General features: G+C 48.8%; 1 protein-coding gene across 1 annotated transcript in view; it reads left to right on the plus strand.

The window, feature by feature from the left end:
- The window catches only part of LOC147712168 (uncharacterized), a 58,866-nt gene extending 53,616 nt beyond the window's left edge, over window positions 1-5,250 (plus strand). The window contains exon 2 of the mRNA XM_086922939.1: window positions 4,884-5,250. Within this exon, the coding sequence (XP_086779065.1) occupies window positions 4,884-4,935 (52 nt within the window). The 3' untranslated portion in view covers window positions 4,936-5,250. The remainder of the gene's footprint in view (window positions 1-4,883) is intronic.
- Window positions 5,251-16,431: the final 11,181 nt, after the last annotated feature.

Here is a 16,431-nt window from a genome sequence, read left to right on the forward strand (position 1 = left end):
TATTTTTGTATTCAATCTGACACTGGGATAGAAATCGAAATGCGGGTAATTGGCGAAGTTCAAAGCCTATGCCTTTAGTAGTTCCGTACTTTCGCCATCATGTTCTCCGGCGTCTTTTGCTTCCCAGCCTCCGCTTTCTTGAGCCACATTACCTGGCGTCACTCTTGTCACTGTGCATGCTGTCTGCCCGTGTACCGGTATTAAATGCTCTCTGGTTGAGCAATGTCATTTGATGTCCTTTACGCGAGTCACAAATCCCTAAACGAGCACTGAATGGCCATCCGGGCAGATGCGAGGTTTGTCATTCCACTGTAGCCGCTTCCTCCTTTGCTGCTGCGGTGATAGAAGGGACATCTTTTATCTGACTGGACTCGCGCTGCCCCTTAGGACGCCAAAGCCTTTCCTTAATGACGATCCGCAAGGAACGCGGGGATATGGGGAGGGTAGAGCAGAAGGGGCCGCACAGATATCAATCTGCTTGGAACGAGGCGAGCGGCCTCTTGCCGGAACACGACGGACATTGAAGACTAAAGTTTACGACTGGCACGCCTGCGTGTGCGTGACTTTGAGTCGGAGGCTGAATGACACGGACCTTAATACGGGCGCAGATGGCGAGGGCTGCTCGGAGCCTCGCAGGCGCGTCTCCCGGGCGCCCCGCCAAGGTGGCGCGCTAGAGGAGCGGCCAGGGAGTCCTCGGGACCGGGGTGCCAACAGAGAGGGCTGTTTTCATGTTTTATGGATCTGTGCTCCAGAAGCAGATTGTGTGAGGAGCAATAAAAAGCTAGATGGCAAGCCAGTGCTTCCCTCCTATGATTATAATAAAGCGTATGCAGGCATATTTGCATCAATAAATCATAGCCGGTGTACCGCGTGACTTTAAGAAAGGCAGCGTTAAACAAGCAGCCTGCGGCAGACAATCTAAAGCAATGATTGTTATGGGGCCGTGATATTAAGTTTCAGCCCGTACACCTGCGCAAACTGAGTTGGCCCTTTTAAATGTTTAACGAGAGTTGTGAATTGTGGTTCAAATAAAGAAGGCCCGGCGTGTTACATCAGCTACCCCGTCCTACTCCACCTAAAAACTACGGTATACAATATTCGCTAAAAAAAGAAAAATACACCAACACCATAGACACCTTGCGAGAGCGCCACAAGGGTAAGGCAGGAGGGGCCGGCCCCGGCCCCGGCCAGGGAGGAGACGGCGCTGAGATGCGGTGACTGAACAAAAAGTGTTACTATTTAATCAAAGCCCTGAAAGCATTAAGTTGCCTATTCGGATCATCATGGCATCTGTATGCCCGCATGTCCTAGAGACGCGCCTTTTCTTGTTCTCTGACCGAGTCGACCCACGTGGCCCTCGTTAGGCCGGTGGCTGTTAAAGTGATAATGCGCACTCCCTTTCATCCTGGGGGTCTGATTCGCCAACTGGGTGTTAGTTGATAGAGTCAAGTTTAACGAGGTTAGTGGCTCACACAATGTAATTAATGTACATTATTGAGACAAATAATACTTACACTTTTTATTACAACTGCACAACGAATTGGATGAAGAAAGGGACCCTGGTTTTCCTAGAACTCCTTTGCCCACTCTCAGTTAAGGGAGTACTTATTATTCAGTTCTCCGCGCAGATCGTTCTGGCATTTATCGTGCAGAACGCATTAGGGTGAATTATGTATGTCGATTTCTGAACCGGGCCACTGTTAAATGGACTAACAACGCTTTACAAAGTAAAGGGTTTAGATATACAAATTGGAATCGGTTAAATGGATTTTTGCATAAATAATGTAATCTCATTACTACACTTTGAGTGAACATTAGCATAGCGTTTCCTGCACGGGATGCTGGGGGTCTTCGAAAGATTTATGGGATTTAAAGTATCATCCGTCTGTGAAGACACTGACCAGGGAACGGCTTGAAAGATGCCCTCGGGGTGAGCTGTTGTGTGATGTGTTGAACTCCAAGATTTGAACCCACATGGTTAAAGACCGTGTTGTACTGTGCGCTCGTCTTTTCAAAGCTGTGTTGTGTCGAACTAACAGAACTGCCTTGACAGATGAGTTTAAAAAACAAAAATGTTGATTTTATCTCTTTTTTTTTTTCAATCTTTTAATAGCATTTAGTTAGTACCTGTTCAGTATTTTTCTATTTACGTTTGTCTGTACATTATGCTTCCTATTGCTAAACTGGCTGCATTGTTTTGCTGGTTCCTTGTCAATTCTGCTGGCGAGGTTATTGCACATCTATGAAAAGAGGCGCCTATTTTGGCCGTTTCTATATGCGAAGAGATGGATTTAGAGTACTATGGAAACGCCGCAAAGTTTCTCCTCTCCCCTCACAGTAGCTGTACACCTGGAATAGTGTGTACATTATATGGAATATTGTTACCAATTAGTACAATAGAGAAGGAGAGGCTAGAACTTGGTTAAAAGGAGTGTCAAGATTGAGTAGGAGATAGTAAATTAGTTCACTTGAGAGGGAAGGAAAGAACAAGAAAATGAATAAGGGAGTGGCAGGTAAGAAATGGGAAATTATTAATGTCTCTTAAGGAGGGTGCTTCAAATGTAGAATCGATCTACTGAAATGTTTTCTGGAGAGAGATGCAGGAGAGACCGATAGATAAAACTAAAGCCTGGTGAGAGATGTAATTGGGATTGAGAGAAGCCCAAGGAAGCAATGCGATGAGGGGAAGGTTCAAGGGAGATATGGTAGAGATGGACAGTGGGAAGGGGAAAGTAAATGTTAAGAGTGACAATAGCAAGGGGGTAGAACAGTGGAGGGGCTGGATGGGAGTATGATCTTTATATAAAAGAGAAGAGTAGTTAAAGTTACGTACACAAGTGGGGAGGTGACGGGGAAGCGCCACATGGAGTAGAGAGCAAGAAAGCACATGGACTGCCAAAGAGTGCTGAAAGTAAATTTTAAAGATAAAACAAGCATTGGTAATGTATTGATTTCGCCTATGTAACGAATAAAGAGCTGTTTTCATCAACTGTGCTCTGGAAGAATGAAAGAGGGCCCTGACGGATAACACAGGAGTGGAGACGATATGGTGCAGCGGCCAGAGCTGTCGACTCAAGAGCTAGGGATCCCGGTTTGAGCCTTAGTGGTGCTGCGCAACATCCTGTGATTCTATGCAAATAGAATTATGCTGCAAGAGTAAAAGGCAAAACTTTATAAAAATACAGTTCCACCAAAGCGGATGTTAACAGTATTTCAGCAGCCAAAACTGATTACATAAGCAGAGGAAGAACAAGCATTGGTAAATTCAGGAAAATATGCTACAGCCAATAGAAATGGAGGAAAGGTATGTGGCATGCATAGGAATCAATGAGAAGCCAGGAAAGAGAGGAGGCAATACATGAGAAAATCCAGGTGCTATGGATTGATGCAGCAGCGATCTAGGTGCTCCGTCGATTTCTGCAGCCGCAGACAGGTGATGCGTTGATATTTTGAGACTGATTAATTTCACCAGAGACACTTCCTAAGTTCTTTTACTTATTTTAGGTGTGGGCACTTTGATTTTTCTCTTTTCACATGTGGGTGTTTTTCTTTGGATATCTTTTGTTGATACATATACATTTTATTCAATTCAATAGGGGTCTTCAGTTCACATGTGAGTATTTTGTCCTGAAGCTGGTCTTGTAGATGTACCCACAACAAAAGACCGAAACGTCGACACTCCCAACCCAATTTCATCCATACGATTATATAGGAACTTGTCATTGTTTCTCAATGATGTTTTCCTTTCCAACTAATGCAAGAAATGGGTTCTTACAAAAGTGCTCTTGAGAGAAAAATATCTATGTGAAAATAAGTGTTCTTCTCAGCCACTTTTTGTTCATGTGAAACATGCTTTGTACCCTCATTTGCTTAATTTATATAACATTTGTATTAAAAAAGATCACACCCTCTAACGCCCCTCTTTTTTCTTTTTTTCTTTACGATAAGTTCATTTCAAATTATTATAATTTCAATGTGTAATTCATTTACTAGAAGCCAACAGTAAGGACTCTCACAATTGATTGTACAGTATTGAATAATTTGCATTAAAAAAAAAAAATCCACTTTCTAAAAGTGGCATTTTCAAACACACATTTTAAAAACCATCTTCACTAAAAGATGTATTTTTAAATTCCGAGTTCAGGGAACCTAAACTCCAAATCCTTAACTGTTCCCAATTGAAAGTTGCACTTAAAAAATGTTTCAAGGCAGCTCCAATGATAGCATATTGAAGAGCTAGTCCTTGCAATAGTGAACAAGCATTGGCATAGCCAATAGGTCTCGCCTTTGGGACCTTATAAGTGTTTAGCTATGCAACAGTTGATGTTGTTGCACCAAGGATATTGTGCTGCATAACTAAATACTTCTAAGGTCCCAAAGGCGAGACCTATTAGCTATGCCAATGCTTGTTATGGTCATGCAAGATTGTCGATGCTCAACTTCATAGGATCTGACAGTTGTTGGGAGCGTGGTCAATGTTCTGATGGATCTTGTATTTTGAAATTATTATTTACAGCAACATGAAAATGCTGGATGAATCTGACCAATGCCACACTCAACTTATTAGAGACATCCAGTATTCTTCAATTTTCACTGCTTATTGTGAGGGCCACTTGAATAATGGGATTACGTGGATTCGCCTTTTTTTCCTCCGATAAACATGTATTTGCCGAATTCCCACTTAATTCATCTGTTGCATTATCTGCAGATGTTAGCAAAACAAGTGTTTCTAGCTCAAACTGATCACAAGTTACTAAAAACATGGCAACGTGTTCACGTGCAGCGGAAGGCCCTGTTGCATAGGTTCAGTAGTATTTGGTTGTCAAATTAGCATTAATGTAGTTACATTTTTGCTCGACAGTATAACCACCATCTTTGACAAGTATTGGAAATGCAATAGGGCTCGCATTAGGAAAGTTTGAGCTATTGGTCTGATAAATGAATTTTTTTTATTTATGTGTTTTTTTTAAATAGCTAAATTAATAGCTTTGTCATTTACAATGCCAATAGTTATAACTTTCGCAAATGTGACACCTAAAGCATTTGTAATGCAACACATTTTGTATTTACGTGACTTAGATGTATTGATATTACAAATAACAATGGCTTTACCTTTTTTAAATAATTAATACTTAAATAATTTATTTAATTTGTAATGGCAATAGCTTAAACTTTTGTAAATAACTTTTGTGAAGATTATGTTCAGTGTTTTTTATTGTGACGAAAATCCAAGAACAGAAGTGAAATATTAACATCTTTTTGTGATTTGTAATAAAGCGTGAAAGCTTGAAAACAGCTTGAAACATTGAAAGAACATATTTGAACCAGTGATGCTGTGGTTGCGCTGAGTGATGCTTTGGTTGCGCTGAGTGATGCTGTGGTTCCGCTGAGTGATGCTGTGGTAGCGCTGAGTGATGCTGTGGTGGTGCTGAGTGATGCTGTGGTTGCGCTGAGTGGTGTGTGCATCGGTGGAGCTTAGTGGGTGCATTGGTGGAGCTGTTTGGTGGGTGCATTGGTGGAGCTTAGTTGGAGCATCGGTGGAGCTGTGTGGTGGGTGCATCGGTGGAGGTGTGTGGTGAGTGCCTCGGCGGAGCTGTGTGGTGGGTGCATCGGCGGAGCTGTGTGGTGGGTGCATCGGCGGAGCTGTGTGGTGGGCACATCGGCAGAGCTGTGTGGTGGGTGCATCGGCAGAGCTGTGTGGTGGGTGCATCGGTGGAGCTGTGTGGTGGGTGCTTCGGTGGAGCTGTGTGGTGGGTGCATCTGTGGAGCTGTGTGGTGGGTGCATCGGTGGAGGTGTGTGGTGAGTGCCTCGGCGGAGCTGTGTGGTGGGTGCATCGGCGGAGCTGTGTGGTGGGCACATCGGCAGAGCTGTGTGGTGGGTGCATCGGCAGAGCTCTGTGGTGCGTGCATCGGCCGAGCTGTGTGGTGGGTGCATCGGTGGAGCTGTGTGGTGGGTGCTTCGGTGGAGCTGTGTGGTGGGTGCATCTGTGGAGCTGTGTGGTGGGTGCATCTGTGGAGTTGTGTGGTGGGTGCATCTGTGGAGCTGTGTGGTGGGTACATCTGTGGAGCTGTGTGGTGGGTGCCTCGGTGGAGCTGTGTGCTGGGTGCATCGGTGGAGCTTTGTGGTGGGTGCCTCGGTGGAGCTGTGTGGTGGGTGCATCGGTGGAGCTGTGTGGTGGGTGCATAGGTGGAGCTGTGTCGGTGGAGCTGTGTGGTGGCTGCTTCGTTGGAGCTGTGTGGTGGGTGCCTCGTTGGAGCTGTGTGGTGGGTGCCTCGGTGGAGCTGTGTGATGGGTGCCTCGGTGGAGCTGTGTAGGTGGAGCTGTGTGGTGGGTGCATCGGTGGAGCTGTGTGGTGGATGCAGTGGTGGAGCTGTGTGGTGGGTGCATCGGTGGAGCTGTGTGGTGGGTGCATCGGTGGAGCTGTGTGGTGGGTGCCTCGGTGGAGCTCTGTGGTGGGTGCATCGGTGAAGCTGTGTGGTGGGTGCATCAGTGGAGCCTAGTGGGTGCATTGGTGGAGCTTAGTTGGAGCATCGGTGGAGCTGTGTGGTGGGTGCATCGGTGGAGCTCTGTGGTGGGTGCATCAGTGGAGCTGTTTGGTGGGTGCATTGGTGGAGCTGTGTCGTTGGAGCTGTGTGCCTGGTGCATCGGTAGAGCTGGGTGGTGGGCGCATTGGTGGAGCTGTAAAGGTGGAGCTGTGTGGTGGGTGCATCGGTGGAGCTGGGTGGTGGGTGCATCAGTGGAGCTGTGGGGTGGGTGCATCAGTGGAGCTGTGGGGTGGGTGCATCGGTGGAGCTGTGTGGTGGGTGCATCGGTGGAGCTTAGTGGGTGCATTGGTGGAGCTTAGTTGGTGCATCAGTGGAGCTGTGTGGTGGGTGCATCGGTGGAGCTGTGTGGTGGGTGCCTCGGCGGAGCTGTGTGATGGGTGCATCGGTGGAGCTGTGTCGGTGGAGCTGTGTGGTGGGTGCATCGGTGGAGCTGTGTAGGTTGAGCTGTGTGGTGGGTGCATCGGTGGAGCTGGGTGGTGGGTGCATCAGTGGAGCTGTGTGGTGGGTGCATCGGTGGAGCTGTGTGGTGGGTGCATCGGTGGAGCTTAGTGGGTGCATTGGTGGAGCTGTGTGGTGGGTGCATCGGTGGAGCTTAGTTAGTGCATCAGTGGAGCTGTGTGTTGGGTGCATTGGTGGAGCTGTGTGTTTGGTGTCTCAGCGGAGCTGTGTGGTGGGTGCCTCGGTGGAGCTTAGTGGGTGCATCGGTGGAGCTTAGTGGGTGCATTGGTGGAGCTTAGTTGGTGCATCAGTGGAGCTGTGTGGTGGGTGCATCGGTGGAGCTGTGTGGTGGGTGCCTCGGCGGAGCTGTGTGGTGGGTGCATCGGTGGAGCTGTGTCGGTGGAGCTGTGTGGTGGGTGCATCGGTGGAGCTGTGTAGGTTGAGCTGTGTGGTGGGTGCATCGGTGGAGCTGGGTGGAGGGTGCATCAGTGGAGCTGTGTGGTGGGTGCATCGGTGGAGCTGTGTGGTGGGTGCATCGGTGGAGCTTAGTGGGTGCATTGGTGGAGCTGTGTGGTGGGTGCATCGGTGGAGCTTAGTTAGTGCATCAGTGGAGCTGTGTGTTGGGTGCATTGGTGGAGCTGTGTGTTTGGTGTCTCAGCGGAGCTGTGTGGTGGGTGTCTCGGCGGAGCTGTGTGGTGGGTGCCTCGGCGGAGCTGTGTGGTGGGTGCCTCGGCGGAGCTGTGTGGTGGGTGCATCGGTGGAGCTGTGTAGTGGGTGCGTCTGTGAAGCTGTGTGGTGGGTGCATCTGTGGAGCTGTGTGGTGGATGCATCTGTGGAGCTGTGTGATGGGTGTATCTGTGGAGCTGTGTGGTGGGTGCATCAGTGGAGCTGTGTGGTGGGTGCATCGGTGGAGCTGTGTGGTGGGTGCCTTGGTGGAGCTGTATAGTGGGTGCCTCGGTGGAGCTGTGTGGTGAGTGCATCGGTGGAGCTGTGTGGTGGGTGCATCAGTGGAGCTTTGTGTTGGGTGCATAGGTGGAGCTGTGTGGTGGGTGCCTCGGTGGAGCTGTGTGGTGGGTGCATCGGTGGAGCTGTGTGGTCGGTGCATCGGTGGAGCTGTGTAGGTGGAGCTGTGTGGTGGGTGCATCGGTGGAGCTGGGTGGTGGGTGCATCGGTGGAGCTGTGTCGGTGGAGCTGTGTGGTGGCTGCATCGGTGGAGCTGTGTGGTGGGTGCATAAGTGGAGCTGTGTGGTGGGTGCATCCGTGGAGCTGTGTGGTGGGTGCTTCGGTGGAGCTGTGTGGTGGGTGCATCGGTGGAGCTGGGTGGTGGGTGCATCGGTGGAGCTGTGTCGGTGGAGCTGTGTGGTGGCTGCATCGGTGGAGCTGTGTGGTGGGTGCATCGGTGGAGCTGTGTGGTGGGTGCCTCAGTGGAACTGTGCGGTGGGTGCCTCGGTGGAACTGTGCGGTGGGTGCCTCGGTGGAACTGTGCGGTGGGTGCATCGGTGGAGCTGTGTAGGTGGAGCTGTGTGGTGGGTGCATTGGTGGAGCTGTGTGGTGGGTGCATTGGTGGAGCTGTGTGGTGGGTGCATCGGTGGAGCTGTGTGGTGGGTGCCTCAGTGGAGCTCTGTGGTGGGTGCATCGGTGGAGCTTAGTGGGTGCATTGGTGGAGCTGTGTGGTGGGTGCATTGGTGGAGCTTAGTTGGAGCATCGGTGAAGCTGTGTGGTGGGTGCATCGGTGGAGCTCGGTGGTGGATGCATCTGTGGAGCTGTGTGGTGGTGCCTCTGTGGAGCTGTGTGGTGGGTGCATCTGTTGAGCTGTGTGGGGGGTGCCTCGGTGGAGCTGTGTGGTGGGTGCCTCGGTGGAGCTGTGTGGTGGGTGTTTCGGTGGAGCTGTGTGGTGGGTGCCTCGGTAGAGCTGTGTCTTGGGTGCATCAGTGGAGCTGTGTGGTGAGGTCATCTGTGGAGCTCTGTGGTGGGTGCATCGGTGGAGCTGTGTCGGTGGAGCTGTGTGGTGGTTGCATCAGTGGAGCTGTGTGGTGGGTGCATCGGCGGAGCTGTGTCGGTGGAGCTGTATGGTGGTTGCATCAGTGGATCTGTGTGGTGGGTGCATCGGTGGAGCTGTGTCGGTGGAGCTGGGTGGTGGGTGCATCTGTGGAGCAGTGTGGTGGGTGCATCTGTGGAGCTGTGTGGTGGGTGCATCTGTGGAGCTGTGTGGTGGGTGCCTCAGTGGAGCTGTGTGGTGGGTGCATCGGTGGAGCTGTGTGGTGGGTGCATCGGTGGAACTGTGTGGTGGTTGCATCGGTGGAGCTGTGTGGTGGGTGCATCGATGGAGCTGTGTAGGTGGAGCTGTGTGCTGGGTGGCACTTTTAATAAATTGAATAGAAATTCAACTAAAACCTATATATAGCAGAAGAGGAGAAAGCTCTAGTAACGGGATTCAGGATGAATGTATTCCTTTGAAGCAAATCGCCAGCATGTGAAAGGTGTAAAATAGCAATCAGCATAAAACGAAAATGCCAGCAAAAGACTTTATAAAATTCTGTGTGGCCCTGAAAAAATAATTAGAGCGTTTAATTATATCATGACCAACAACGGTTATTGTTTCAAGAGCAGCGTGCGAGATGGTTAGGCTGCAATATAAATAGGGGCTGGGAGCAGCAGTCTTTGATGTGCCGGCCGGCCGGCCGGCCATGCAGTGAATAATTAGGGGAGGAGAAATGCCGGCTGGGGGAAGCTTGAGATGCCTGAGGAGGCTGGTGACTTTGATGTGCACGCGCTCTCGGGCACTGCAACAAATCGCCGAGATGGTTAAACTCTGTTTAAGCCACAATATAGCTCGCCAGCTATGCGCTTGAGCGCATCAGCAGGCGAGCCCTAAAAAGTACAAAATAATGAAGTGATAACAAAACGTGCTGCATAATTTACTATTTCATGCTGCAGCCATGATTACTGAACACAGGCAGAGCCCTCCTGAGCCCCCAGCTCCTTGAGAAGGAGGGCGCTCGGCTCCGCATCTTCATTGTCCGCCCCGCGCCGACGAGGTCCAGCTCCGGGGCCCCGTGGCCCAGCTGAAGCAGGAAGGCACTGAGCAGCCCAATGGAAGGATGAAGGAGATGGTGGGAGATTGCTGCGTGTGCTCCGATGAGAGGGGATGGGCTGAGAACCCACTGGTCTACTGCGACAGCCACGGCTGCAATGCAATGTGGCCATTCACCAAGGTGCAGAGACTGGGGCACTGCTGCGGTGGCGGGAAGGAGGTCGGATGGACTGTGGTCTTTGTGTGTGTGCATGTGTGCGAATAATGGAGGACAGAAGAAAGCAAGCCCGAGAGACAAACGGAGAAGGGGGGATGAACACATGGGAGAGACGGTGAGATGAAAGGAGGATGGAGAAGATGCGAGTGGAAAAGAAAGAGTGGTGGAGGCGTTCGTCCTGAAAATGCCAAGTCTTTTCATCCGTCGAAGCATTATTTCCTCTTGACTCAGATACCAGGAGCACAGGAAGACGGTCTTGACTGAGAGTGGCACCAATGCCAGAGGGGCAAGGAACAGGAGCAGGTGGACCAATAAAGGACACAAGAGAGATGAGTTACGGTGGCTGTGGCACCAGTGCCAAAGGCACGGAAAGGGACATTGAAGGAGAAAGGTGCACCCCTGTCAAGGAAGACGAGGAAGCGGCTATCAGTGACACCAGTGTCATGGTAAGAAATAAGAGATGGATGGCTGGGACGCTCGTACTGGGGACGCAACAGGGCTAAAACGGTGACCGGTGCAAGGGAACAGCACTAGGAGACAGGGAAGTGGAAGTGGTGTGCGCGCAAGAGAGAGGGGGGAGCAGTAGGTGAGCCCGGGAGTGGTGCGCGCGAGCGCAGTCTGCTCATCTTCAAGCACTGCACTCGTGCTTGTGGCGTGCTCCTGCTCGCTCTCGCAAGGTGGATGTCGCCACAAGCACGAGTGTGCTTGAAAATGACTGGAGCGACTGCGTAGGCGAGACCTAAAAAGGAAACAAGCTAAAGTTTGGTTTAGATATTCAATGGGGTCAAACGCTCAAGTGGTGACAGGTTCCACGTTTTTTGTGCTTCATTAAAACTGCCAAACGTCTTTTGCTAAAAAAAAGGGCTTTTGCTATAAAAAAAAAATCTCGGCACTGGTGGAAGATAAGAGTCAGCAGCTAAGGAGATAAATATGATACCCAGACACTAAGCTTAATTTGCTGCTGTGGATGGAAATGCCACCAGCTTGTGGCTGTGTTTTGTGTTGAAGCACAAATCCCAAGTGCATTAGGCATCCTCCACAGGTTTAACCACTTCCCAAATAGCATGACCATTTGTCCTATGATTTAGCTACGTGCACAACTGTACGTTACATTTATGTGCATAATTAAACCAAACATACCAGCATTGCCAATGCCTGTTTAGTTGGTTCCTAGCTTTCACAGCGATTTTAGCAACACGTAGCGTTCAGATGTTTTTTCTTTGCATTTTGGTACTTGCGGTCCTGATTTTATCCATACTAATAATATAAAGAGACAGCCTAAACCTTTGAGGCGGGTAAACTCAAAAAGTACAGCACCAATCACAACACCCAATACAGCGTTGGAAGCTTTGCAGCAGAAGGACATAGGCTATACAGACGCCCACCATATACATTTAAAAGGTAAAAGAACCGTGCCAGCAAAGTAGTCCCTTGTGGGCGTGTCTGCGTTGTGCTCTGGGTGTGTGCTGGGGGCGTGACAAACGCTGGGGGCGTGTGGTACGTTCCGCCCTTCATGCCATGTCTTTTATCGTGTGCTAATCCCACCCTGCTCCCTTTAAATACCCCTGCACCCCATAATCATAACCCACCCTTACTCCTTAAAATACCCCAACACCCTTAAACACTAACCCATCTTAACCCTATAAATATACCCTGTACCCCAAAACCCAAACCTATCCCTAAACGCTAAAAATACCACTGTACCCCAAAACCCAAACCTAGCCCTGAACCCTGTAAATACCCCTGTACCCCAAAACCCAAACCAAGCCCTGAACCCTAAAATACCCCTGTACCCCAAAACCCAAACCTAGCCCTGAACCCTTAAAATACCTGTGTACCCCAAAACCCAAAACTACCTCTGAACCCTAAAAATACCCCTGTACCCCAAAACACAAACCTAGCCCTGAACCCTTAAAATACCCCTGTACCCCAAAACCCAAACCTACCTCTGAACCCTAAAAATACCCCTGTACCCCAAAACCCAAACATAGCCCTGAACCATGAAAATAACCCTGTACCCCAAAACCCAAACCTACCCCTGAACCCTAAAATACCCCTGTACCCCAAAACCCAAACCTAGCCCTGAACCCTAAAAATACCCCTGTACCCCAAAACCCGAACCTACCTCTGAACCCTAAAAATACCCCTGTACCCCAAAACCCAAACCTAGCCCTGAACCATAAAAATAACCCTGTACCCCAAAATCCAAACCTACCCCTGAACCCTAAAATACCCCTGTATCCCAAAACCAAAACCTAGCCCTGAACCCTAAAAATACCCCTGTACCCCTGTACCCCAAAAGCCAAACCTAGACCTGAACCCTTAAAATACCCCTGTACCCGAAAACCCAAACCTACCACTGAACCCTAAAAATACTCCTATACCCCAAAACCCAAACCTAGCCCTAAACCCTAAAAATACCCCTGTACCCCAAAACCCATACCTATCCCTAAACCCTAAAACTACCCCTGTACCCCATAACCCAAAACTATATCTGTACCCTTAAAATACCCAAACACCCCAAAACATATACCTCAGTACCCAAAAACATATACCCCTATACTCATACTCACCTTATCCAAACATTAAAAATAACACATGCTTTTACCATTCATGCATTTACAACAAATTTCGTTGTAAATGTATGTGTGGTAAAAGCATATAAAATGTAATGCCATACGTTATAATGGCATTGCGGAGTCATGGTACTTTCGTAATGAAAGTATGCGAAGTGATGGTATGTGGAAAGAAAGTTGCGGAATAATGCGTGTTTACCCTCCCCTGGTAAGTACATTGGTGGCAAGGCGGCCCACATCCCCAGCAACATACTCGTATTTTTTCACCACCGATTAGAAAAATGCACAGGTCTCTCTCATTGATGGCCAGCACCGACATACACTTATAGACACACCTCCCGCCAAAAGTTCTAGAATTTCGAACTTTAGAGCTGGGGAGCTACGTTCGAATCTCGCCATAAGCTCAACATCCTGTGATTCCAGGCAAATCGATTTGTCTCCCCGTGCCTACCACAAATGAATGTGTTCTTCTGTAATGTAAATTGTGCTCATGCCATGTTGTCGAGTTCGCGCTATATAATATTACAAGGAAAAATAAAGTAGGGAAACTCGAGTCACACACTACTGAACGCGCACTCTTAAGTGCATCAGCAGTGCACTGTGAATCAGAGCGTTTCACAGGCCTGTCACAGATAAGAAATGCTATCAAAACGAAATCCTACAAAACAATATACTACTGGCCGGCAGCAATTCATACCCGGACAATGTCGGGACGGGCTGCTAGTACTGCTATAAAGAGGACAAAGTATTAAAATACGTAAAGTATAAACCGGAACTACGTAAGCGCTACTCTTGTATGGAACACGGAAGCTCGGGAGAAAAGGTTTCCTTCTCCTTCTTGTTGACAAATGGGAGCCCACTAACTAATTCCAGTACCTCTCAAAAAGAACACCAACACCCTTCCACACACACTCCCGGCGTGAAAACCACATAGCTAAGAGCCCTGACCCACAGCCACATGAGCAAATAATGCACAGTTTTGAAGACAAAACAACTGATATCCTGTTTCTTGAAAAAGCGTGGGCCAAAGGAAATGCCAGAATAGTCCTAGGGCTAATTGAAATTGTCTTACTTAACTTAATGGGGCTATGTTGTGGGATGTGTCCTGAAAGAGGCATATTCTTCGTCAGAGAAAACACATTGAGAAAAATAAAACATGAAATGAATCAGCAAAGGGACAGAACCAGGGCAACTACACACTCACTCGGGAGGCACATTTAAAATCCACACAATAAAACAGGCAGTTAAAAAAACACAGAACCATCAAAATATTTTGCAAAATGCACGTGCCGCGTGGCATCTTGAGAAGTATGAGAACGTAGACTTCGGATATTGTTGCAAAAGGTTTAGGCAGAGCACGTGGCCATGAAAATGTAAGCCAAAGTTCATTAGTTGAAACCACAGCTAACTTGCGTCTCACAAACAGGCTTCCGGGATTGAGAAATTTGATTATGTGCCCAGCGACTGCAGGCAGTCATTTTGCCAACTAAAGTCGATGCAGTATATAGTCCCACGAGAGACACAGATGCCTTCAGATGTGTGTTATGATGGAGCAACGCCTCTCCATCATCTTCCCCGGCAATGTGCGTCACCAGGAATGTGTGTGGTGTTCTTGAAATTATTTTAACGGTGCTTAGCAAGAAACAACTTTTTCTGTATGTGCAAAAAAGCATTGGCCGCGCGAAAAAGAAAATGTTTTTTTTTTAAACGTGAGTTGTGCGCACGATCGACTTAAAAGGTGCTGTGCATGCGCTCGATGATAAGCTAGTCACCAGGAAAGTAGCACTTTCCCAAGCAGCTACCTAATGTCTCCGGCAAGACCAGCGCATGCGCTGGATCAGGCCTAGACCTAGAAATTTACAGTAGTTCACTATCAGGACATGTAAGACACACCATTGCATGTCCTACCTTCATTGCATGTCCTACCTTTCACATACACTGCACCCGCCCATGGGGTCCCTTGGGCTTACCTTAGAGGGGTCTGACATGTAGCAAAAGGAAAGGTTAGGACCTGGTGTAGGAAGCTGGCTCTGCATACACTATACCAAAGCAAGGTAGGCAGAGGTAAAAGTAGATCATACCTTACTCTCGATTTGTGGTAGTGTGGCTTTATCAGAGGTTAGTGTTACGCTTTTATTGTACGCACTCAGACAGGAAATTATGTCACACGCTCAAAGGCTGAATTCAGACCAATTTGTTCGTATACAAATATTATTTAGTTGTATTTTTATTTTTAGAACCAAGTCAGGCCTGGTACAGGTAAATGAATAATACTTGAATACCGTTGAAATGCTTGTATGCAGTAGAATGCAATTGGATGGTTTACAGGTAAGTCCACAGTCAAAAAGGACTTTTCAAATTACTGTGTACATTACTTTTCAGATCACTTTTTAAGTTACTTTTTCTACTCAGGTGATATGCCTAGATATTACACTGTGACATTTCCTAGTGAAAAGGTAAGTAAATCAGTTTTTGTACATTTGCAGTTTCTTAGGGTTTCATACACACTAACTCCACATTTAGAAGATTGTTCTCAGGAAAGCAGTCAATGCAGTCCAATGGGAAAAAGATGTGTTATCAGTTTATTGATAAGTTTTGGAGTTGGTATTCTGGGGTTAGAACCAGGGTTCCTCCAGGGTTGAGGATGCACTCTCAATGCACCCTCAGCGGCACTAGGGAGGCCGGGTGCAGAGTGCTGAGGCCCAAAGTTATCCAATGTGGGATAGGGGGCCTCCGGTTGGTGGCTGCTCACGGGCTTTGGGAGAAAAGCCCCTGGTGTTAGGTTCAGGGCAAAGGGGGATCCAATTCAGCACACAAGGTGCACCCGCAGCGGCACAGGGATGCCTGGGCGTTGTTTTGGCATTGGGCGCCCTGTTGATTTCAGTGGGGATTCTCCGGTTGCAACAAACACTGCAGTCTTAGGGACGAAGATCTTCTGGAGGCAACTACCGGTTAGAGAGGTAAGTTGGGATGCTGGGACACTATTGGTTGGGCCACCCAAGGTTGTGGAACGTAGGTTGCAGGAGTGTCTTTTGGCATTGGGTTTCTCTTCCTGGCTCGTGTCACGGTTGGAGGGGTCCTACAGAAAATGGGTGCAGGCGTCGGTTGGAGACTTGAGACTGGTCCGGGAGCACCAGATCCCAGGTCAGGATCTCCAGGGAAACCTCCTCATGGTGTTGGGCCACTCGAACTTGGGCTGTGGGCGGCGGGTGCAGACTCGCAGATTTGGTCAACGCCCAAATCTGTGGGTGAGCAAATCCGGTGCACACAAGAGACAAAGTTTGGTTTGGGAAGGCAGGGCACGTCCTCTGGGTTCCTGGGGGCTGCTGGCTGCAGGACACACCGGGATTTCACTGTAGCAGGTCGGGACAGGCAGGTAGGGCCAGGTCCAAGTCAGTTGGTGTCCTCCTCCTCTTCCTCTTCAGTACGGCTCTTTGGTCTGCCTTCTTCTAGTTTCTTCTTGTCTGAGGAGGCAAGGTTCAGGGTTGCCTCTAAATACGACATTTAGAACAATGGGTCCCTTCCTTGGGGTGGGTACACCCTCTATTATGCCACCCCACCAGTGGGAGGGGGAATAAGCCTCACTCTGGTTGGCTGGGTCTCTCCATCTTGAAGATGGC

This window comes from Lissotriton vulgaris, chromosome 5, assembly GCF_964263255.1.
Source record: "Lissotriton vulgaris chromosome 5, aLisVul1.2, whole genome shotgun sequence".
Classification (NCBI taxonomy): Eukaryota; Metazoa; Chordata; class Amphibia; order Caudata; family Salamandridae; genus Lissotriton; species Lissotriton vulgaris.